The 24,455-nt window shown below is 36.3% G+C and overlaps 1 protein-coding gene and 1 pseudogene across 1 annotated transcript in view; one reads left to right on the top strand and one right to left on the bottom strand.

Moving 5' to 3' along the window:
• Eif2b3 (eukaryotic translation initiation factor 2B subunit gamma) overlaps window positions 1-24,455 on the bottom strand; it is a 104,751-nt gene that overhangs the window by 62,869 nt on the left and 17,427 nt on the right. The window contains exon 5 of the mRNA XM_048782694.1: window positions 7,524-7,683. Within this exon, the coding sequence (XP_048638651.1) occupies window positions 7,524-7,683 (160 nt within the window). The remainder of the gene's footprint in view (window positions 1-7,523; window positions 7,684-24,455) is intronic.
• Window positions 2,219-3,217, top strand: LOC125620516 (annotated as a pseudogene).

The raw sequence follows: 24,455 nt of genomic DNA, 5'->3' as shown, positions 1-24,455 counted from the left end.
CCCTTATCTGCCTTTTTTTTTCTTAAATTTTTTTAGTTGTAAATGGATCTTTTTTCATTATTTACTTATTTATTTATATGTGGTGCTGAGGATTGAACCCAGAGCCTCATGCAAGCCAGGCAAGTGCTCTACCACTGAGCCTTTTATTGATAGAAAATGGCTACTATACAATTGAACAGGCTTCACTGTTGACTGTAGCTGCCTGTATATCTAGAACCAAATATATTTTTCAATTGCATCATGTTTGGCTCAGGTGAGTAAAAGCATTAAGACCATCAATCAGCTGGGTGTGGTAATCCTAGTAACTAAGGAGGCTGAGGCAGGAGGATCCCAAGTTTGAGGTCAGCCTCAGTAACTTTGCAGATCCTAAGCAACTTAGTGAGACCCTAACTCAAAATAAAAAATAAAAAGGGCTGAGGATGTAGCTCAAGTGTCCCTGGGTTAAATTCCTAGTACCAAACAAAAACAAAAACGAAACTATCAATCAGATGTACCTGTTCATCTTATTATACAAAGGAAGAAGAACACATACTGCCAATTTCAAGCTCACTTTACAGAGAGTTCCAAATGCCACACAGCAGCTTTGACATATGTCAATTTATCCATTACATGGAAACTTAAGAATATGACAAAGGCTGTAAAGGTCTGATTAACAGCAGTCTCAGGTTGGGGTTGTAGCTCAGTGGTGGAATGCATGTGTGAGGCCTGGGTTTGATTCTCAGCACCACATATAAATAAATAAAATAAAGGTCCATCAAGAACTAATAAATAAATAAATAGAGCCAGTCACTTAGAAACAGAGAGATTATTTTTGGATATAAACTGGAGTACTCATTCTACACAAGTCCTTGGGCTCACAAAACTCTTTGAATTACTCAATGTCTTGGGAGCAATAATTTCTAGCCAGCCAATTTTTCAGCTACATTGAACTTCAGCCACAATTCTCTCCCTCCCACACCCTGCTCCTTATATTGCTGCTTTGTGGTTACCATAGTAACTGGGACCTCAGAATATGATACAAATGATAGAAACTTGAGAGTCTTCTTTCTATTTTGCTTTACCAAAGTGAATTCCACTTTGGGAGCACAGCAAGTAACTTGAAAATGTCCATCCTAAGAAGACGACTACACAAATAAGGCTAAGAAAGATGATGAAACTACGAACTTCCATTTATTAAGAATTAAAAAATCTGACATATTCAGCTATTCACACCTTTTTTCCTAGATGATTTTTACTTGACACTAAACCAAAAATGAACAAATCAAAACTAATAGTATAAATTGTAGATTTTAAAAGGTCACTAACTTGTTATAGCTTCTTCTCTTCAGAGGTAAGATTAGTTCTGTATCATTTACATCTGAGCTGACCTAGGAATTAACTAACAAACTGATGTAGTATGTGTTCTGAGTTTAGGTCTCTAGAGACCTTGTAACTTCTACTTCCATTCTCTTAGAACCTGCTGTTGGTTATCATACAAGAGGCTAACCCTGGCTTGTTCAACATGGTAGCAACAGCAGGTTCTAGTCACATTACTGAGTCTAGGTGTGGTAGGTAGACTGTGAGAAGTACTTATGAGCGGCAGCGGCAGCGGCAGCAGCAGCGGCAGCAGCATTTTCTTCCTAATATGAGTACTACAGGCACTTCAAAACCTACACAGACATTTAGAGAAAATGGCAGGTACTGATATTGAAGCAATGTTTTCGAGGCTCCTTACAAGAAGGATAAGAAGCTAGACGTGGTTGCACATACCTGTCATCTCAGCTACTCAGAAGGCTGAGGCAAAAGGATCACAAATTCAATGTAGCCTAGGCAATACAGTAAGATCCTGTGTCAAAAAGAAAGAAGGATAAGAACAAGTTTGGCAGTGCTAATGGCCATGAAGAAGAAGATGCAAAAAGAGGGAAAAAACAAGTTATAGTCTTGAAAGAAAAAGAAGCAAAGTAGAGCTGGAGAAAGGAAAAGCAAAAGCCTGGAAAGGAAGTAAAGTAGCAAAAAAGAAAGGAACCCTTTAAGAAGTTGAAATTAGCCAGGCACAATGGTGTAGCCTCTAATTCCAGTAACTAAGGAGGCTGAGGCAGAAGGTTAGGGGCCAGCACTGGCAACTTAATGAGACCCTGTCTCAAAATAAAATATAAAAAGGGCTGGAAGTATAGTTCAGTGGTAGAGTACCTCTGGGTTCAACTTCCAGTTTAAAAAAAAAAAAAAGTTAAACTCAAAGATGATGAAGCCATTACAAAGTCCCTGTTCTGTATAAAAATTTAACAGTGCCAGCTGAGGAAAGACTGGGTTGCCTCAACATCAAATTCAACAGATGATGTTCCTGAAACAAAAGACCATTCAGAAAAGAGCTCTGTAAGGGAACCTACTGATAATCTAACTCCAGAGGAAAAGATGCAAGGACAGTTTTCTGCAGGCAGCTTGCAGAGAATTCAAAGGAGGAAGGTGAAAGAGTTTCTCTAAAGCAGGAAAGGTTTGAGATGTGAGGATGATTTCTGATAGAAATTCAAGATGCTCCAAAGGAATTGCATATGTAGAGTTTGCTGATGTTAGCTCAATGCCTCTAGTAATAGGATTAACTAACCTGAGTTTTAGGAGTGCCAATCATAATACAGGCATCACAGGCAGAAAAAAACAACAACACAGCAATGGCCAACAACTTACAAAAGGGAAATATTGGACCTAAAGAGCTTTATTACCTTTAAAGGCTCATTATCTTTAAACATAACTGACAATGTGCTTTGGGCGATCTTAAGCCTTTCAGACAGAATTAAAGTATGTAGCTCGTGATGGACAGTGAAATACATCAATCTAAATAATTTTCTGACCTAAAATATGCCAAGAAGGCTTTGAAACAACTTATGGATTAGATCTAGCAGGAGGGCCAATGAAAGTTGTTCATGTCAATAAATATGCTGATGCTTCTAATGCTAGTTCGTTTCTGGTCAGTGATGAACATGACAGGCCTAGAATTGACTTGGGAAAAATGGGTCAACATCAAATTAACAGCAAGATGTGTAGAGGGCACAGGTTTGCATATTCCACCAGCAGCACAGCAAGCTCTACAAATATATATATAGTAATATGTTTATATTAATCCTGTCCTCCTCAGTATTCACATCCACAAATTGTCAGAAAAAAAGTGGTAAGGGGAGAAAGGTGACTCCTAAACCATATAGTTTTTAGTCATTCTCCTGAAAGTCTGTAAGAGTAGCATTTGGAAAACTTGGACTTAGGGGCTCTAGACTATGAAGCAGGATCTGGAAACAGTAGACTATTGGCTATCCTGGCACACAACAGCAACCAAGAGGCTGATCAAATATATAGTCTGAGAAATTCAGGATTTTTTCCTCCTTTTGGTGGTTGCTGGGGATTGAACATCAGGGTCTTACACAGGCTAGGAAAGCACTCTACCACTGAGCTACATTCCAAGCCCTTGGAATTCTTTTAAGAAATGCTTATCATAACAAAATAAGCCAATCTCAAAGAACCAAAGGCCAAATGATTTCTCTGATACATGGATGCTAATTCATAATTAGGGGTGGGGGGAAGATTAGAGGTACTTTGAATTAGACAAAAGGGAGTGAAGGGAGGGGAAGGGGTATGGGGGTTGGAATAATAGTAGAATGAATTGGACATTATTACCCTATGTGCATATATAATTACATGACTTTGTAACTCTACACCATGTACAACCAGAAGAATGAGAAGTTGTACTCCATTTATGTATGATGTGTCCAAATGCATTCTACTGTCATGTATAACTAATTAGAACAAATTTTTAAAAATTAAAAAAATGCTTATCATTGAAATGCAAAGCATTTAACAGAAGGAATTTAAAATTCAGTTATTTAGGAGAACCTTAGCACTGAAAGGTAACAAAATGTAAATAACAAGGAGTTCAAAATTTCGTATTAAAAATGAAAAACCTTGGACTGGGTTGTGGCTTAATGGCAGAGCGCTTGGCTAGAATGTGTGAGGCACTAGTTTCAATTCTCCGTACCACAAATAAATAAATAAAATAAAGGTCTATCGACAACTAAAAAAATACGAAAGATCTATTTAAAATTTTTTTGTTATAATTGCACAGAAAGCTTTTATTTATTTTCAAATATTTTAGTTGTTGGTGAACACAATAACCTTTATTTTTACATGGTGCTAAGGATTGAACCTAGTGTCTCACGTATGCTAGACGAGCGCTCTACCACTGAGCCACAACTCAGCCCTATTTGTTTATTTTTATGTGGTGCTAAGGACTGAACCCAGTGCCTCATATTTGCTAAGCAAGCCCTCTGCACTGAGCTATAGACTCAACTCCTAAAAATGAAAAATCTTACCTGGGTAAAGTTTTGTTTTGTTTTGTTTGGGCAGTACTGAGACTAAACTGAGGGTCACTTTAATAAGATAACATAAAATACAATACTTCAAAAAGTATTAGGAATGAAATTCAAACTCTTTGGTCTGATCCCTGGAGCCTCTCCAGTCCCATCTGTTTCCCTACTATCCCATATTCACATTCCAGCGATATCAAGTTACCAGAATATATCACACTTTTTCAAAAAGTTAAGGGAGCCAGCTTAAAGGAACTTCCAGCTGCTAAACTATAAAGGATGGATAGATAGATAATAATTAATATCAAATACAATTAAAATGATACATAGGAGATAAAACCTAATGTGAAATGTACTGAAAAGTTCTAATGCCAAGAAGAGTAACTCTAATAAGTCACTTCATTTTTAAAATTGAGTGTATAAAGGAGTACTGATAAGCAAAAGCCATTAAAATATAATATCTGTTTATAAAGTCTGATTGGATAGTTGTTTCTGTCTCTGTAAGTAGAAAAGGATGAATACAGGGAATTGTGAATAAGCAAACCAGATCTTGCAAAAGTAGAAACCATATCAAGAATAAAAGGACTGATCAGCACGAGCATTATTACATAATAATAAGGTAGAAAAATTAAACAACAATTGGAGCTGGGAATGTAGCTGAGAGGTGGCGCACTTTCCCTGTATGCTTGAGGCTCTAGGTTTGATTGTCAGTATTACAAGAACAATAAATAACTGTCGGGGCTGGAGTTGTAGCTCAGTGGTAGAGTGCTTGCCTTGTACACGTGAGGCACTATGTTTGATTCCCAGCACCACATATAAATAAGCAAATAAAATAAAGGACCATCAACAACTAAAAAAATATTTAAAAAAATTACTGTCAAAAGTATCCAACAATTAATCTGTGCCAGTGATCACCTAAACACAAAAATCAATTAGCAACAAATTTAATTGTTACAGTCCAAAATTTATAGGACTGGAGATACAGCTCAGTGATAGAGCACTTGCCTAGTATGCACAAGGCCCTGGAATCAATCTCCAGTACAACAAAAACAAAACAAACAAAATTATAAGTTATCCAAATCCCCTAAAAAGGAGAACTAAAGACACAAACTAGATTATGCAACTTCTCAGAATGAACGTTATAAGTGGCTCTATTAATAATACTAAAATATTAATAAATCATACACAGATTCTAATAATTAGACTATGCCAATATATAACAGCAGGATAATAGGTTACATAATACTGGCTAAGCAAAATCTAAAGAATATATCATTTTAGGGAAAACTCCAAGGAAAAAAAACATCATTACAGGAAAAACTAAAACTCAAAAAAAGTGTGGTCAGGCATGGTGGCATGCTCCTGTAACCCCAGCGGCTAGGGAGGCTGAGGCAGGAGGATCACAAGTTCAAAGCCAGCCTCAGCAATGGTGAGGCACTAAGCAACTCAGTGAGACCCTGTCTCTAAACAAAATACAAAACAGGACTGGGATGTGGCTCAGTGGTTTAGTGTCCCTGAGTTCTATCCCCAGTACCAAAAAAAAAAAAAAAAAAAAAAAAAGATTACTATAGCTCTATAAAGATTAAAAACAAAAACAGCTCTATGAAGATTAAAAACAAAAATAAGAGGTACGGATATAGCTCAGTGATAGAATGCTTGCCTAGCATGAATGGGGCCCTGGGTTTAATCCCTAGCACCACAAACAAACAAACAAAGTACTACTGGAATACTAGAAGATAAGTGTGACTAATAAGTACCATGTTTACTGGCTAACCTGGGGTGATTAAAGTAGTTAAAAGAAACATTAAGTTTGTAATAGCAATTTTAATCCTTAAAGGTATCTAATAAATCTGTAATCAAAGTTTAAACATTTTGTTTAATGTGATTTTATTTATTTACTTTTTTCTTAAAGAGAGAGAGAGAGAGAGAATTTTTTTTTTTAATGTTTATTTTTTAATTTTCGACGGACACAACATCTTTGTTTTTGTATGTGGTGCTGAGGATCGAACCCGGGCTGCATGCATGCCAGGCGGGCGCGCTACCGCTTGAGCCACATCCCCAGCCCCTTAATGTGATTTTAAATTGGATTTTTTGTTTCTTATGTAGAGTTAGTCCTCTGTATCCACAAGTTCCATATATAGGATTCAACAAACCACAGACGAAATATTTTTGGGAAAAAAATTATGTCTTTACTGAACATGTACAAACTTTTTCCCTTTTAATTACCCTCTAAAAAAGTACCATATAACAACTATTTACACAGCATTTACAGTGTCTCAGATATTACAGGTAATATAAAGATGGTTTAAAGTATATGGGAGATGTATATAGATTATATGCACATACTATACCATTTTATGTTAGGGAATGAGCATTCAGATTTTGGTATTGGTGAGTGCACATGCTTGTATCCATGTGTCCTAGAACCAATCCCCCACAAATACTGAGGGATATTTGCATATGCATTCAACCATGTAACCCTTAAATAGAATGCAAATAGTTGTAAATGCTCCTCTGCACGTGCAAAAGGACATTATAGAATCTAATTAACAGTTACAAGCATTTTCTTTTTTTATTTATTTTTAAATTTGTTCCTTTTAGATATACATAACAGTATTTTTTTTTAAGAGAAGAGGGAGAATTTTTAAATATTTATTTTTCAGTTTTCGTTGGACACAACATCTTTATTTTATGTGGTTCTGAGAATCGAACCCAGCGCCCTGCACATGCCAGGCGAGTGCGTTACCGCTTGAGCCACATGCCCGGTCCATGACAGTATATTTTTGATAAATATTTTTAGTTGTAGATGGACACAGTACCTTTATTTATTTATATGTGGTGCTAAGGATTGAACCCAGTGCCTCACACATGCTAAGCAAGTGCTCTACCACTGAGCTACAACCCCAGCCCAGTAGAGTGTATTCTGACATATTATACATACATATATGGAGTATAACTTATTCTAATTAGGATACCATTCTTGTGGTTGTACATGACGTGGCATTTCACTGGTGGTGTATTCATATATGAACATAGGAAAGTTATTAAGTCAGCAACTACATCTTGTTTAACTTTACATTATTTACTTCTAGCACATCATTTATGATGTATAGCAGTTTCCCAATAAATGTTTCTTAAATGAAAGCATGAATGATAATTATAAAACCCAGCAAACAAATCAAACTCCAATCTTACCTGTTTTTTTTTTTCCTTTTTGACCTGGAACGGGTTCTAAACTGTCTTGGCCTTTTCTCATTAACATGGTAAGTGATGCATCATAAGCTCTGAACAGGTCCACAACCTCATGTAAGGCGACATCTGTTATCAGATCACAGCTCAGGACCAGCACATCTGTCTGTCAAATGAAGAAGGAAAAGTACATCACAAAGAACAATGGATCACACAAATCATCCTCAGACAAACTTTTAATGGCTTAGAAGCACAGAAACCAGACAATATTTTTGAACCTTTTTAAACAGCAAAACAAGTAAAATAAATGGGTTGTTCTGATAGAACTGTATGGAGGAACATTTCTACTGCCCCCTTGCAAACCTTACTGGGCAGTCCTGAGACACCTTTAGAATCCTGGACTCTAAGAAACACAGTCTGAAAAGTACCACAATGTCTGTTTCCATGACTTCAGGATAAATTATCTTTATAGAACAATCACTTTGCTATAGTACTAAGAAATACCAAGACGAATATAATGTAATGCCCCATTCTTTAGAAACTCAAATTCTAAGTTATAAAAAAGTACAATACAATATCAGGTATACAAAGCACCCATTTAATCTTATAACAATACCATACAAATAGTATTGTTAATATTTTTTTTTTTAAATATTTATTTATTTATTTATTTAAGTTCTCGACAGACACAACATCTTTGTTTGTATGTGGTGCTGAGGATCGAACCCGGGCCTCACGCATGCCAGGCGAGCGTGCTACCGCTTGAGCCACATCCCCAGCCCCTATTGTTAATATTAATAGTCTTTTTTTTTTAGATGAGGTCTTGTAGCTCAGTGATAGAGCCTGTGCTTACAGGCATGTGAGGAACGGGATTCAATCCCCAACACCAAAACAAATAAACACAAATAAAATTGATGAACGAATGAATAAGTCAATGAAGAAAAGATTTTCTCATAATGGTGGCAGGAGGGTCCCAAGTTCAAAGTTAGCCTCAGCAATTTAGTGAGCCCCTAAGCATCTCAGTAAGACCCTGTCTCAAAATTAAAAAATAAATAAAAAACAGGCTGGGGAAGTGGCTCATTGATAAAAGAAATCCTGGGTTCAATCCCTAGTACACTCCTCAACAACAACAACAACTACAACACCTCAAAGAATGATAGGTAAATATGAACAGAAGTGTTTTTCGTTCCTATGTTAACTTTCAATCAGAGTTAATCAAATAAGGTAAGGAGTTTCCAATCATTAGAAGTACTCAAGAAAACACAAGATTCTTGTAATGATTAATTTATCTAATATTTATTGAGCAATTACTCTATGCCTAGTTAGATCTTATTATGGAGCTTGGAGGAAACTGGGACTAGGAAGTTTCAAATATGAGTGGCTAACCAAGGCTATTTATTTTAAACCAATTTATAACTATACATTCTACCATTATATATGTTTATCATAAATGCAGAAAACAGAAGTTCCAAAACAATCAAGTAGAAGACAAATTCCTTAAATTGTAATTTAAATCAACTACACCAATGTTTCTCAATAGTAAACCTACAGTTTCCCAAAGTGTCTGATTCCTGATTCCCACAGCCTTTCCTGAGTCCACCAAGGCAGCTCTTCTTTTTATCTTTTAGGTTTCTATAGAAACACTGGCTTTGAAAATTGGTTATGTGACTTTTAAAAAGTCTGAAAAACACTAAATTATTCCACTCAAAGGAATAAAGAGATTATTTACATGGAAATTTTTTGTGATTTTAATTTTCCTAAAATTTTAACTTAAAATCAAGATTCCTTGCTTTGGGTGGGAAAATGGAAGACTTCAACACATATCCCTCTCCAAGACTGTGCTAGGAATGGAATTCAGTTGCACCCCTGGACCTAACTAAGCTCATAGTCTTTTTATTTAGAAAGTGAGACTCAACCATCAGAATGCCTTGCCTTACTGCCTATTTCTGAAAATAGAATCCCTATAAATATCATATTTTCAGGAAAAAAATTTCTGAAGTCTACAATTCATCATTCAGAACCACCAAGCATAAACAAATCAGATAACACATATGCAAGGTAAAAAATAAACAGTGTGTAGAATCCCACTTACAATAACACTTAGAAAAGCAGGGCATATTGGCCATTATGAAACAGATACATAAAATTATCACTACAATGGTACAGAACATGCCCCTTTTCATCAAAATGAAAAGACAGTTTCCTAAGGAAAAATCTCCTATTTTCCTATAATGACCAATTATTACAAGTTGTTCCATAATTAATTGAATTAAGTGTACCTCAAAGTAAAGAAAATGGCTCTAATGCAATGTCTCTTAAGTGGTGACAATGCTGTCTTAGAGAATAAATGCTATTGTTATTCAATATCTGCAGAAGTGTTTAAATCCATCAGAACCATGAATGCTGAACAAGTTTTCATAATTGTGAACAGACGTGTAGGCTCATTTCTTTCTTTGCTTTTAAATGACTTTTTGCTCAACTGAATACAAAATCTCCAAGGATCACAAGGATCAGATCCCTCCCCTCAATGTCTGGTTGCCATCTGTTCTCAGAGTGAAAAGAAAGGCATTAGTCTGAAAGAGGAGGCCCAGAGATTGAGACACTGATGTTGCTCCATTAGCTCCTCTCCTGCCTTTGTCCCAGAGAATACGCTATACAAGAGTCACTGAGATTTCCATCCTATATGCAACCCCACCACTTCCAAAGGAAGGTCTTTGCTGTCTCATCAATGTACTTGTTTCCAAAGCTGGAAACCCTGGATCGAACAAACAAAATTCTAAAAGAAAAACAAAATCATCCTTATACCTTCATAATACCTTCTATCTGTACATTTTTATAGAAGTTATAATTGGAAAAAAATGACTATTGCTTAGATTTTTATTCTAATAATACAAAGCCCATTCTAGAAATGCAAATGGCCTTCTACTAACTGGAGCCCAGAGACACAAACTGAAAAAGTGATAAGATCCAGAAGTATTTTTGATCATGTGTGACCACAGCCATGAATAAACATGGACTATCTGGACTATGAAGTAATTGTGTATCTGAAATGCAATCAATCTCAATGTTCTCTGAATGTGCCAACCCTCAGCTGCTTTGTGTTTCAAGGGAACAGTTCTTTTCTAACACCAACAGCCAGTCTCTTCTGCAGAAACGAACTAGAATCTCTGAAGATCTCCCTACTCAATATTCCACAATCCTCATTATGCTTTATTCTAAAACTGTGAGAGAAGTCAAGGCATTGTTAAGGGCAAAAGGCACAGCTTTGCATGATAACAAATATGCACTATTGACAGTGCAGAAACATACAAGGTCTTCAAGGGAAGGCAGCACTTTAGCTATTTAGGGAGAAATCAAGACACCCAGGAATTCAAAAAACAAACTGTTGCCAGTTAGTTTTGACTAAAGCAAACAAATTAAGCTCAGAAAACCCAATTACCAAGTCATGGCAAAGCCCAGAAATCTCTCATTACAAGAACACTTTCCATCAAGCCAAAACCATTGAGTAAAACTACAGGGGAAAAAATGCTAAATCAGAAAACCGGATGTGTGTGTGTGTGTGGTGGTAGTCGGGGGCGGTAAGGAGAGCTACTGGGAATAGCCTCTTTTCTTTTCCTGGCAGCTGTTCCATGACAGATTGTTATAAATAACACAATCTGGCAAACAATTTCCTACAGCAAGTAAAAAGAAAAACACACTCCACTGGGGAGTGGGGGCCGGGGGACACCCATCAGGGCATGGTAAACTACCATGCTTTTACCCACCCAGCACTTTCACAAACAATGGATATGGTCCAAATGACCACCCTCCACTCTGCCCAAGCCCATATGGAACAAATGAATTCAGCTACTTGGTGTGACTACAAATGGTCACAATTTACATTTTCCTATGTAGTCCAACCCAATCCAATCCTCAAAAGCAGTTTGTGTGCTTTAGTAAACTTCAACAGTTAATTTAGATTTGGTTAAAAATGATTAGAAAAGTTCCCAATCTGTAGTCCTCAAACTGCACAGCAAAGAAGGTGCCCCTTTGTTTGCACTGAGGTTGGGGCCATAGGTGCAGGGAGGAAGGACCAACTCAGTCTGTAAGTAAGAAATTTGACAATCTTTAGGCTCAAGCCGAATGCTCTCCTTGTGTTTCTTAGCTCAATCATAGAACCACTACCAACCAGGATTAAAGTTGGCTTTGAGGGTATGGACAGTGATGTGCTAGATTTACAGTTTTAAAATAGAAGCTCAATATTTATAGTTCCTTCATCTTCCAAAGGAAGTTTCCCACTTCAGGTTAAGTAAAAATTCTATTTCTTTGTAGTAGAATTCTACTCATCTTTCCAGTGTGAAGCTAAAAAAGAAGTAACTGAGAATATGTTAGTTAAAAACAGGTTCTCTAACACTAAAAACACTAGTCATTTCACTTCAGGATTTAGATATATACAATATAATTTGTTTCCAAATTGCATGATTTCAAATGTCTTGGAATAGAGAAAAAACAAAAGCCTTTTTTGTTTTTGTTCTCTGAAATCAGACCTTTACTAAAATATATTAAATTTTATTTTATTTGTTTTTGAAAACAGGGTCTCAGTGTTGCTCTGCTGGTCTTGAATTCATATACTCATGAGTAGCTGGGATTATGAGCACACCATCAAGCATGGCTAAACAGAATTTATATTAAAATTTTGATATTTTTTCTTTGGTAAGTGACAAATATCTCGTAGGATAAAAATACTGTTACTCTCTAAGTCTAGGGAGAAAAAAGAATAAGAAAACATTACAAGACCATAGAACATGCTCTTATAATTACATTACATATTTTCTGCTTAAATTTGAATTTTATCCTGGAGCATGACATAGAAATATTGTCCAGTTTACTCAGATACCATGAAGGTTAGAAGATTAGAGGAGGATGGTTGAGGGCTGTGATTATGGGGACTTTATTACAATGAGAAAAAGACAGCTAATTAGTTAAATAAAGTAATTTTTGAAATCAGAGTTTAATCATCCCAAAAAGGCAACTTCTAAAATTTGTTTCTTATTAATTCCACATGGGACCTAGTGTAAGTAAAGCCTTCTTCAGGCCTCAGTTTCCTTGCCTACAAGAGAAGAGGGCTACGTCATCTCTGAAGTCTTTATAGTATAAAATTATATTATTACAAGAATCAATGTATTCTCAGTTCTTTATCTAGAGCTATGCTCTGGGTTAAAGAGGCAATAATGAAGGTGACCTTTAGGTTCTGAATTTCTCATCCAATTCCATGTATCATGAAAGATTCAAACATTTTAATTTTGATGCTTGGCAGTTTAATCAAGTTTGAATTTTTTTCTTTTTGCAATAGTAGGGATTGAACTCAGTAGTATTTTATCACTGAGCTACACCCCCAGCCATTTTTATATTTTATTTTGGAGACAGGATCTTGCTGAGTTGCCCAGGCTGGCCTCAAACTTGTGATCCTCCTGCCTTAGTCTCCCAAACAGTTGGGATTGTAGGTGTGTACCCCACAGTGCCCATTTTAAGCTTGTATTCTTTTTTTTTTTTTTTTTTACTTTGTCAATGGGCTTTTAAATTTTATTTATATGTGGTACTGAGAATTGAACCCAGTGACTCACACATACTAGGCAAGCACTCTACCACTGAGCTATAACCCCAGCCCTAAGCTTGTATTTTTTAAAAATTAATAATCCAGGCATGGCATATACAGTGATTCTGAGATACTCAGATAAGTCTGGTAAAAAAAAACCTATAACCAGTTAACTATCTTGGTTAAAAAGAAAGCTACTGGGCTGGGGCTGTAGCTCAGTGGCAGAGTACTTGCCTAGCACGTGCAAGGCCCTGGGTTGATCCTCAGCATCACTTAAAAATAAATAAGGTATTGTGTCCAACTACAACTAAAAAATAAATATTTTTTAAAAAGAGAGAAAGCTACTACTCAAGTTCATTCATTAAAGACTGTGCCTTTGAAAACTTTTCCAGCAACAGCCTGAGTTATCATACTTTTATTAGAGTTCTAATTCATATAGATTTCAGTTTGGAACCAATGGCTACACTGTATCTCCTCTATCAGCTCCTCTGGTTCCCTAAGGCTTTGTTGTTTTTAGGTTGAGGGCAAAAACAACTAAACTTGCAGGACAGTACAGTGGTGCAGGCCTGTAATCCCAGTGATTGAGGAGGCTGAGGCAGGAGGATCATAAATTCAAGGACTGCCTCTGCAACCTTAGTGAGATCCTGTCTCAAAATAAAAGAATAAAAAAGAGCTGGGGATGTAGATCAGTGGTAAAGTATCCATGGGTTCAATCCTAACCCCCACTTCCTCCAAAAATGAACTTTAAACCAGACAGCAATTTACTATTTATAGAGCTTGTACACATATTGTTGTTTAATTCTCATATAACCTATATCAGTTTTACATACACACATACACAAAAAACAACGGCTCAAAAACACTATGTGATCTGCCCCTCTGCCATCACCTTGCCTCCAAAACCAAACCAAACCAAACAAAAAAACTAAAAATAAAAAAGCACAGCTTGCAGGGCATGTTGGCTCACACTTATAAATCCCAGCCAGTAGGGAGGCTAAGGCAGGGGAATTGTAAATTGAAGGTCAGCCTAAGCGACTTAGCCAGACTTTCAGCAATTTAGTGAGACCCTGTTCTCAAAATAAAAAATGAAAAGGGCTGAGGAAATAACTCAGCAGTAAAGTGCCCCTAGGTTCAATCTCCAATACCAAAAACAAACAAAAAGATCACAGCTAATAACAGTAGTGCTAAATGAATCAAGGCTCTCTTTAAATGCACTTCATCATGAAATCTGGTCAAGCATCTTTTGTTTAAAACCAAATTATATCTGATGAAAAACTAGAAGACATGTTGTATTTCAGAGTAACTGTGAAGTACTATGTGAATGAAATACTTTTATTGAAATTAATAAATCTCTTGTAATGATAGCATCCAGATCATAGAATGTAACAACATCACTGTGACTTGCACTTTTCAAATCACTCTTTGGAACAACACATTTTGAAAAAGACTGATAAGAGAGACAGAAGAGGTTACAAGGCGGGGCTGGGGATAGAGCTCAGTTGGCAGAGTGCTTGACTCACATGCACAAAGCACTGAGTTTGGTCCCTAGTATCAAAAAAAAAAAAAAAAAAAAAGAGGTTACAAAGATGCCGAAGAGTCTGTGAATCACAGGAACCAGGGCTACTTAGCAGAAAAGAAGAACCTGGAGACCTAGTAACTGAAAGACTGCCACAGGGATAGAAAAATAATGAATTTTTTGATTGCTCAAGGATAGTATATGATCAAAAAGTAGAATTTAAGAGGCAGACTAATCAATTCAGCATTAGAAAAAACTTTCTAATACTTTGAACCTCATAAGAAATCCTGTCAGCCTAATGGAGGTTTTCAAATATAACCTAGTATAATCTCCATGGGAAATATTTGAGATTTTTTTTTTCTTCTGTCTTTCAGAGCTGGGAATAGTACTTGGGACCTTGCATATGCTAGGCAAGTGTTATTCCACTTAGCTACATCCCCAACCCCCCATGGGAAATATTTGAGAATAGATTCTTGTGCAAGGTATAATTCTATCTGATGTCTTTTTTAGATATTTTCTAACTCTATGGACCTGAGAGTCTATCGCTCTTGATTTTAACATACCTCTCTTGATTTTAAAATAACTGTTTAGGACATTTACTCTGTCCTTCATACTCTTCCCTAACCAAATGGCCTAAGGGTAAAGCAGATATCCTCTTTGCTTCTCATTATCATTTCAGATCTTCTCTCTTTTCTACTACCTCAGCTCATTTGAAATGCATAATAACAGGTGATAGATAATACCTATTCCTTCTAGTTGCAATCAGCTTCTGAGTTTCCTGTCACACCCTCTCCTTCATTAGAGGTTTTCTTTTAAAATGTATTTATTTATTCTAATTTGTTATACCTGACAACAGAATGCATTTCAATTCATAGTACACATATAGAGCACAATTTTTCACGTCTCTGATATACAAAGTTGAGTCACACCACTAGTGACTTCATACATGTACTTAGGGTAATGATGTCCAGCTCATTCCACTATCTTTCCTACCCCATGTCCCCTCCTCTTCCCTCCCTCCCCTTTGCCCTATCTAAATAAGTTCCTCCATTCCTCCCATGCTCCACCCCCACCCCACCCCCATTATGGATCAGGATCCACATATTAGAGAAAACATTCAGCCTTTGGGTTTTTGGGATTGGTTTACTTCGCTTAGCATGATATTCTCCAACTCCATCCATTTACCTGCAAACGCCATGATTTTATTCTCTTTTAATGCTGAATAATATTCCACTGTGTATATATACCACAGTTTCTTTATCCATTCATCTACTGAAGGGCATCTAGGTTGGTTCCACAGTTTAGCTATTGTGAACTGTGCCGCTATAAACATTGATGTGGCTGCGTCACTATAGTATGCTGTTTTTAAGTCCTTTGGGTATACACCAAGGAGTGGGATAGCTGGATCAAAGGGTGGTTCCACTGCAAGTTTTCCAAAGAATCTCCATTCTGCTTTCCAGATTGTTGCACCAATTTGCAATCCCACAAGCAATGTATGAGTGTGCCCCCCTCATCCTCGCCAACACATTTTGTCATTTATATTCTTTTTTTAAAAAAATATTTATTTTTTTAGTTATAGGTGGACACAATATCTTTATTTTATTTTTATGTGGGGCTGAGGATCAAACCTAGTGCCTCATGCATGCGAGGAGAGCCTCTCCCTCTGAGGCCACAATCACAGCCCCTCATTTATATTCTTATTTTTTATAACTTTATTTATTTTAATGTGGTGCTGAGGATCGAACCCAGGGCCTTGCACATGCGAGGTGAGCGCTATACCGCTGAGCCATAACCCCAGCCCCTCATTTATATTCTTAATAGCTGCCATTCTGACTGGAGTGAGATGAAATCTTAGAGTAGTTTTGATTTGTATTTCTCTAATTGCTAGAGATGTTGAACATTTTTTCATATATTTGTTCACTGATTGTATATCATCTTCTGAGAAGTGTCTGTTCATTTTCTTGGCCCATTTATTGACGGTTTATTTATTTTTTTTGGTGTTAAGTTTTTTGAGTTCCTTATATATCCTAGAGATTAGTGCTCTACCTGATGTGTGTGTGGTAAAAATTTGTTCCTATTCTGTAGGTTCTCTCTTCACCTCTCTGATGATTTCTTTTGCTGAGAAGAACCTTTTCAGTTTTAATCCATCACATTTATTGATTCTTGATTTTATTTCTTCCACTATAGGAGTCTTGTTAAGGAAGTCAGGGCCTAATCTGACATGATGAAGATTTGTGCCTACTTTATCTTCTATGAGGCACAGGGTCTCTTAGTCTAATTCCTAGGTCCTTGATCCACTTTAAGTTGTGTTTTATGTATGGTGAGAGATAGGAGCTTAATTTCATTTTTCTGCATATGGATTTCCACTTCTCCCAGTAGAGGTTTAATAGTGTCAAATAAAGACAATATGAACAGACATAACTATTTACTTCCAAAATATTGCTGATATAATAGTAAAAGGATTTTTTAAATGGGCATAAGCCAACAAAAACAGGAAGAATCTTTGGGCATGATGTAATCTCAAGTAGTTCAAGAAGCTGAGGTAAGAGAGTCACAAGTTCAACGTCAGCCTGAGCAACTTAGCAAGACCCTGTCTCGAAATAAAAAATAAAAAGGCCTGGGAATATTAGCTCAGTGGTAGGTAGAGTGCTCCTAGATTCAAATCCCAGTATGATGGGGGGAAAAAAACATTAATAATCACAGAAACTTAGGACTTCCCAACAAAACTAGTTGCCAAAAACAATGGAACAATGCCTTCAAAATTCTTAGGGAGGGCTGGTGCTGTAGCTCAGTGCAGAGCTCTTGTCAAGTATGCGTGAGGCACTGGGTTTGATCCTCAGCACCACATAAAAATAAACAAATAAAATAAAGGCATTTGTTCATCTACTACTAATAAAAAATTTAATTTTTAGGGACCTATTTTCTGAGAATTCTATCCCTAGTCAAACTAGCAATCCAGTATGAAGATAGAATAAAGAGATTTTTCAGGCAAACAAGGTCTCAAAAAATTTAGCTCCTATATACATTTTTCAGGGAGCTCTAATAAATTTTCCATAAATATAAGGGAGTAAAGGAGACTATATATTCTAGGGAAAACAGCATCAAGTTCACGAAAAATGAAAATTGAAACTTAATGATGATGATGAAAGGATAACAGCTCTGCACTTGGCATGAAAGGCAACCAGTACAGACTAAAGTAAGTTGGAGGCTCTGGAAACTTCCTTAGGAAGATGAAATTGATAAAATAGCTGATAAGTCTAAATATCTTAAGTGGTGATTAGTCACTAGTGAAAAGGTTGGGGTTGAATTAATAAATTCATAGAAGATAAAGGAAACAAAAAGACAAGACAATTATTACCTTGATGGGAAAAAAAAGTGTGTGTGTAGGGGGACTTTAGTTGACCCATGACTCAAACAGTTTCCACGTATCAAATAAAACTGAATACTAATCTTTCAAAATTATAATTATGTTAGGAGAAGTAAAATTCTCATCATTCCTAGTAGGGAATCAATAGGTAGTATCTAAAAACAGAAAATTCAAGAAGTAAGAATTTAAGAATTTTATTTAGAGACACAGAGATCAGAATCAAAATAATTAGCTAAATGAAAATAACGTGACTACCTTCACAGATAAAATTATGAGGGGGGCTCCTGCAATTCTGATTCTAATGGGATCCTTAGTCTCGTCACTACATTAATTTTTCACATCCTTATTTCCCTTGGGGCTTCATCTACATAGCTTGTGGAGGTCCACCACTATAATCACTCTCTCTTACATATCACTGCCCTCTCTGCTATCTTATCCCACATACACATCAGGCAAAGCTTCACTGTTGGTTAAATCCCAACTCTTCCTACTTAACAACGGAACCCCAGAAGTTGAACAAATTCATTGGAAAAATTCATAATAGTATTGGCTAAGTCTCTTTTTAAATTGATAACCCAAATTTCAAGGGGATCCTTAGCATTATCTAGCAACATATTTCCTAGCCAATTCACTCTGACATTCTCTGAGATTTCATATATTCTCATCCTTCCTTAAAAGTTCAACATATTAGGGCTGGGGTTGTAGCTCAGTGGTAGGGCACTTGCCTCACATGTATAAGGCACTGGGTTTGATCCTGAGCACTACATAAAAACAAATAAAGATATTGTGTCCAAAAAAAAACAAAACAGAGAAAGAGTTTAGTTAAAAAAAATAACTTCCCACATTGCAGGAAAACAATAATCACATCCCTCCAGTTATTCAAATAAAAAATCTAGAAGCCATTGTTTGATTTCTTTTTTCTTTGTTTTATATATCAAATCTATAAGAAGTCCTGTTAGGTCTATCTTCAAATATGTTTTAAATTCTAACTACTTCTAACACTATTGTTCCAGAGTTGGCATTATCTTTCACCTAAATTACTAAAATCATCTAATTAATCTGATTTAGTCCTGTTCTACTGTAGCTTTATTTTCTATACAGCAGATAGAGTGATCTTTTTAAAACATGAATCAGATGATGTCACTCACATCCACCAAAGGTCTCCCAACACAGAATAAAAGCTAAACTCTAAATCCTTCCATGGTCTATAAGATCCTTTATGATCTGGTTCTCACCTAGTCCAGGCCTTGTATATTACCATTCTACTACTAAGTACTGTGCTCTAGTCACATTGGTCTTCTTGATGCTTCTCACACATATCATTCTCATTTTCACCTGAGGATCTTTGCCTTTGCTGTTCTCTCTACAGAAAAAGATCTTATGGCTCACTACCCTGCATCCTTAGTTTCTTCTCAAATGTTATTTCCTATCTAAAAGACCTTACTGTTCTCAACCATTCTTTGTCTTCTTACCCTGCTTTATTTTTCTTCTTAGCACTTATTGCCACCTGAAATTGTTTCCTTGTTCACTGTCTCTCTATATCCTTACAGAGAGGGGTAGCTCTAAGAGTGCAGGCATCTTGCTTTTATCTGGTCAAGCAGAATATTTATAGCATCTAGAATGGAGTCAAGCATATATTAAGTATTCAATATATATTTATTGAATAAATTTAAAATGTTAATATTTTATAGGTGAATTAAATACAAGATCAGAAGGAATTTAAAATCTCATCTAGCGAATGACACAACTAGTGAATGACAGAATAAAGGTCTACTTGTCTTTGTGAAAGCCTGTGTTCTTTTCACCATGCCAGCCTACCTCATTACAAAAATAACATACTCCTCCTTCTAGAAGAACACACTGGGGTAGAGGATCAGCCATATCAGTAAACTTGGTGTTTTCTGGGAACTTACAAATGCAAATAAAGTGAACACTAAGTAGCCTATGCCATAATCAATTTCTCTGATTTACAATCACTGAAACTCATCCTCAGGCTCACTTAAACATCTCTTCTATATTAAATGAGTAAAGAGCTTATTCCAAATGTTTACAAAAAACTTGCCTCCATCTCTGATTCATTCATTTAACAAATACATAGAGAATTCTCTCTGTGCCAGGCCCAGATATAGTTCTGTCCCACAGTCTAGTACAGGAAGATGATGATATGACAATTGCAAAATCTCCTGCCCAAGTACAGAAAAATCATACCCAATTCAGTCTTAGAAAACCAGGAAGGCTTGTTGGGGAAGATGAATCTTAAGCTGCTTATTTCAAATAAACTCTCTTGGTCGAGTGACAGGATACCAACTTTCCATAAATTATACTGGACTATTCTACTAGTCAGTCTGAAGTGTTACCTCACCATCCAGAGTAAAACAGATGGCCCTAACAAGTTTCCAAAAATCTAAGCCATGTGGGCTACTTGTTACCCAAAGATAGAAAGTTTGTGATGACAGCCTATGCCTTCTATCACAATTCTTAGCTAGCTCCTTTCCACACTACCCTACATCCCTTCAAGGAATGAAAAAAAGATTCAAAGGAATTAGGTTTGAAAACAGCTAGTTTCTGTTTATCAAATGAAATACAGGGCTACAGAAATACTCCAACCTCCAGAACAGAGTTCACAAGCAGCAATCTATGAAAAGGTAAGATGAATTCACTTCAGTCTTGTGTATATAAATACTAGGTTAGTGTACTCATTAGAAAAGCTTCACTGAGATTTCCTCAAAGGGGAAAAAAAAGGTTCAAAAAACCCTACAGCTGGGCTGGGGTTGTGTCTCAGTGGTAGAGTGCTTGCCTAGCATGTGTGAGGCAATGGGTTAGATTCTCAGCACCACATATAAGCAATTAAATAAATATTAAAGGTCCATCAATAACTAATAAAATATTTAAAAAAATAAAAACCTTACAGCCAACATGATTCTGCCATTACTCCTGGGCTTGTCATTATGCCACCAGCAGCCTCAACGAATGTATCATCAGGGATATACTGAGGCTCTCCTGGCAACCACAGCCCACCAAAGAAATCATATGAAGGAAAGGTGCCGCGTAATAAAGACTTTAAGCAAGTTAGGACCAAGTTCTCAGATCCTCCCTTGACCAAACTATACTCACTCTTTCTAAGCAGATAGAAATCTGACAAAAACAAAACCTCAGGCAAAATGAAAGGGTCCAGGAAAGAATGACAGAGATTTATAATTTGATAAACACATCAAACACTCAAGTGAAAATAACTTGCATTTTGCTTTTTGAGCATCAAAAATAGAAATATATGCTCAATCTTTCTAATAAACTGTCTCTGGTCTGGGGGTTTCAACAGCATAGTCTGTTCTTTGTTGTAGCATGTTAGCTGTTTCAAAAGACATATAACAATAGTCCTTTTTCTACATCAAAGGACTTAAACAACTAAACCTCTAACAACCAGTGTTTTGGCATCATTATCCCTATTTTCTGGCTTGTGAAACTGAGACAGGCCTGAGGCCAAAGAAAGATTCCTACCTTGATTAAACAGAGAATGATAAACTCTGCCATTTCCTTCTTTTTCTTTCTTTTTTTTTTCCCCAGTGCTGGGGATTAAACCCACAACCTTACCATGCATGCTAGGTAAGCACTCTACCACTGAGCTATATCTCAGCCCTCAACTCGGCCACTTTTTCTATCTTTATTTTTTTAATTAAAAAAAATTTTTTTAGTTGTAGATGAACGCAATACCTTTATTTATTAATTTTTTAAATGTGGTGCTAAGGCTCAAACCCAGTGCCTCACACATGCTAGGCAAGTGCTCTACCACTGAGCTACAACTGCAGCCTCAACTCTGCCATTTCTAAATTAAGAGAAGCAATAAGAACTGAACTATAAGTGTTTTACACATAGGCTGCAGGACTCTTATAGATTTAGTCTACATAAGTCTCTTAAATAAACCCCACTAACCTGCTCTCTACACATGTATCTAAAAAATAAGCGCCTTAATTACATCAAACAGAGGATCAGTTGATGGTGTGGCTTAATGACAGAGGGCTTGCATTGTATGCTTAAGGCCCTGGGTTTGATACCCAGGAAAAGAAAGGAAAGAAAGGAAAGGAAAGGAAAGGAAGGGAGGGAGGAAGGAGGAAGGAAGGAAGGAAGGAAGAAGGAAGGATGGAAAGAAGTCAAAGGAACAGCTCTAATGTGGATAGGGCTCAATGTTGAAGGAGTCAGGCAGCTCTGGCTTCTTGTTCACATGGCCCTAGACACAGAATAGAAAGTCTTACTTCAAGACCAGAATTCACTCCACTTAGAGAAAGATACCAAGAAGCTACAGCTGCACTTTTAAAGAGAAGGACATTGCATGAGTCCAACTGGAAGAATTATTTGCTAGTTTTAAAAAGAAATATATTTAATTAAGAGTGCTGAGAATACAACAGACACTAGTATGGCAATATGTAAATCAATGGATGTGTAACTGATGTGATTCTGCAATCTGTATACGGGGTAAAAATGGGAGTTCATAACCCACTTGAATCAAAGTGTGAAATATGATATATCAAGAACTATGTAATGTTTTGAACAACCAACAATAAAAATAAAAAAAAATAATTAAGAGTGCTGGGCTGCAGATGTAGCTCAGTGGTAGAAGCACTTGAATAGCATGCACAAGGACCTGGGTTCAATCCCAAGAGCAAAAAACGAAACAAACTAACTCTACATATAATAGAACCACTGAACTGTATACTGAAAAAGACTTGTATATATACGTGCAATTATCTAATCTACACATAAAATTCTACAAGATTCTAAGATGGGGCTCGGGTTGTAGCTCAGCGGCAGAGCACTTGCCCTGCACATGTGAGGCACTGGGTTTGATCCTTAGCACCATGTAAAAATAAATAAACAAAATAAAGATATTGTGTCTGGGGCTGGGGCTGTAGTTCAGTTGGTAGAGTATTTGCCTAACATATCTGAGGCACTGGGTTTGATCCTCAGCACCACATAAAATAAATAAAATAAGGTTATAAAAAAAAAGATATTGTGTCCATGTATAGCTTAAAAATATTTTTTAAAAAGATTCCAAGATGTACAAATGCAACTCAAAACTAAGAGATGAGATCTAGCTCTGGATCAGCAACTAATCAGGTGTGGGATTTAGGGCAGGTTATTTAAGCTCTCTGATTATCAAATTTCTCAACAACAAAGCATAATAATACCATTTACCTTTCAAGGTAGATTAGAAATTCAGGTATACATAGTAAATATGAAAGATCTCCCTCATGATCTTCAGAGCAAATGTTTTAGGTAACCCCAAGGAAAATAAAAATTATATCGTCTTGATCACAATCAGCTAATAAATAAACTCCCTAGTTTAGGCAGTCTCTAAGAATAGAAATTAAGGTTCTAAAGTAATAATTTCTCATGCACTAATTTATAAAGTTTTAGCAAATTTAAGTATCAACAGAAGTGCTCAAGAGTATACAGAGAGAGATCTTATGTGAACAATCAGCTATTATTGCAATGCAAAGTCTGTTGTTTCTCAAAACCCCCATTATCATTCTGCCATTCCCTCCCTCCCAAATAGTTTAACTTCTAAAAACAATAAAGCTGATGAATTTTGTTCTAGAGAGCCTGCATTCTTTAGAATACTTGTCTTTAATTTTCACTTTCTTTATTTGTATCTTTTTAGTTATAGGTGGACACAATGCCTTTATTTTTATTTATTTTTATGTGGTGCTGAGGATTGAACCTAGTGCCTCACATGTGCTAGGCAAGCACTCTACTACTAAGCCACAACCTCACTTTTCACTTTCTAACAAAGCTTTTCCTCTTTAAGAAATAATAATAATAATCCCCTGATATTTCAGCTTTGTAGAATTCTTCAACTATTAAAGTACAAGTTCTTTCAAAAATTTCATGCTTTCTGAAGAATTATTCTATCCTATCCCCACTAGGAAGGTTTATCCCTCCTCACATCTCCAGCACTACAAATTCCTATTTTGCAAGACTCAATTTGAAAGTCACGTTTATAAAGGGCTCCTTCTTCAATAAGCAGATCCAAGCAGTGTTTCCTGATGCTCCTCTAGAGGGCACTTGGTGCCCTCCTAACTACAATGTCTCTTACCAACTCTACTATTGCACTCAAGTAAAAGTTAAATTTCCACTAAAACATGTGCCATTTGGCTGTATCTAGCAGACATTATTCTTTCAGTCAGTGGTTATTCAATGCATTTACTGAGACTTTGGCATCTACAGCATTGTCTTTCAACCTGAACGTGAAGCAAACTACTTGAGCTTTCTGAGGCCTACTTTTTCCCACTTGTAAAACAGGGATAAAGATTGTATCTACCTCAGTGTTGTTGGGAGTTAAATAAAACCATGCACTTAAAGAAGTCAGCCTGAAGGGTCTGATGTTGGAAAATTGGTGGATTAAGATAATGCAAAAATTCTGTTACAAATACTTAAGAATTTTGGATAAAACATATCAAAAAATTATTCCAAATACAGTCTGAA

Source organism: Marmota marmota, unplaced genomic scaffold (assembly GCF_001458135.2).
Source record: "Marmota marmota marmota unplaced genomic scaffold, marMar, whole genome shotgun sequence".
NCBI classification, from domain to species: Eukaryota; Metazoa; Chordata; class Mammalia; order Rodentia; family Sciuridae; genus Marmota; species Marmota marmota.
Note: the sequence above shows the minus strand (reverse complement) of the source record. Positions and strands in the feature narration are given on the sequence as shown.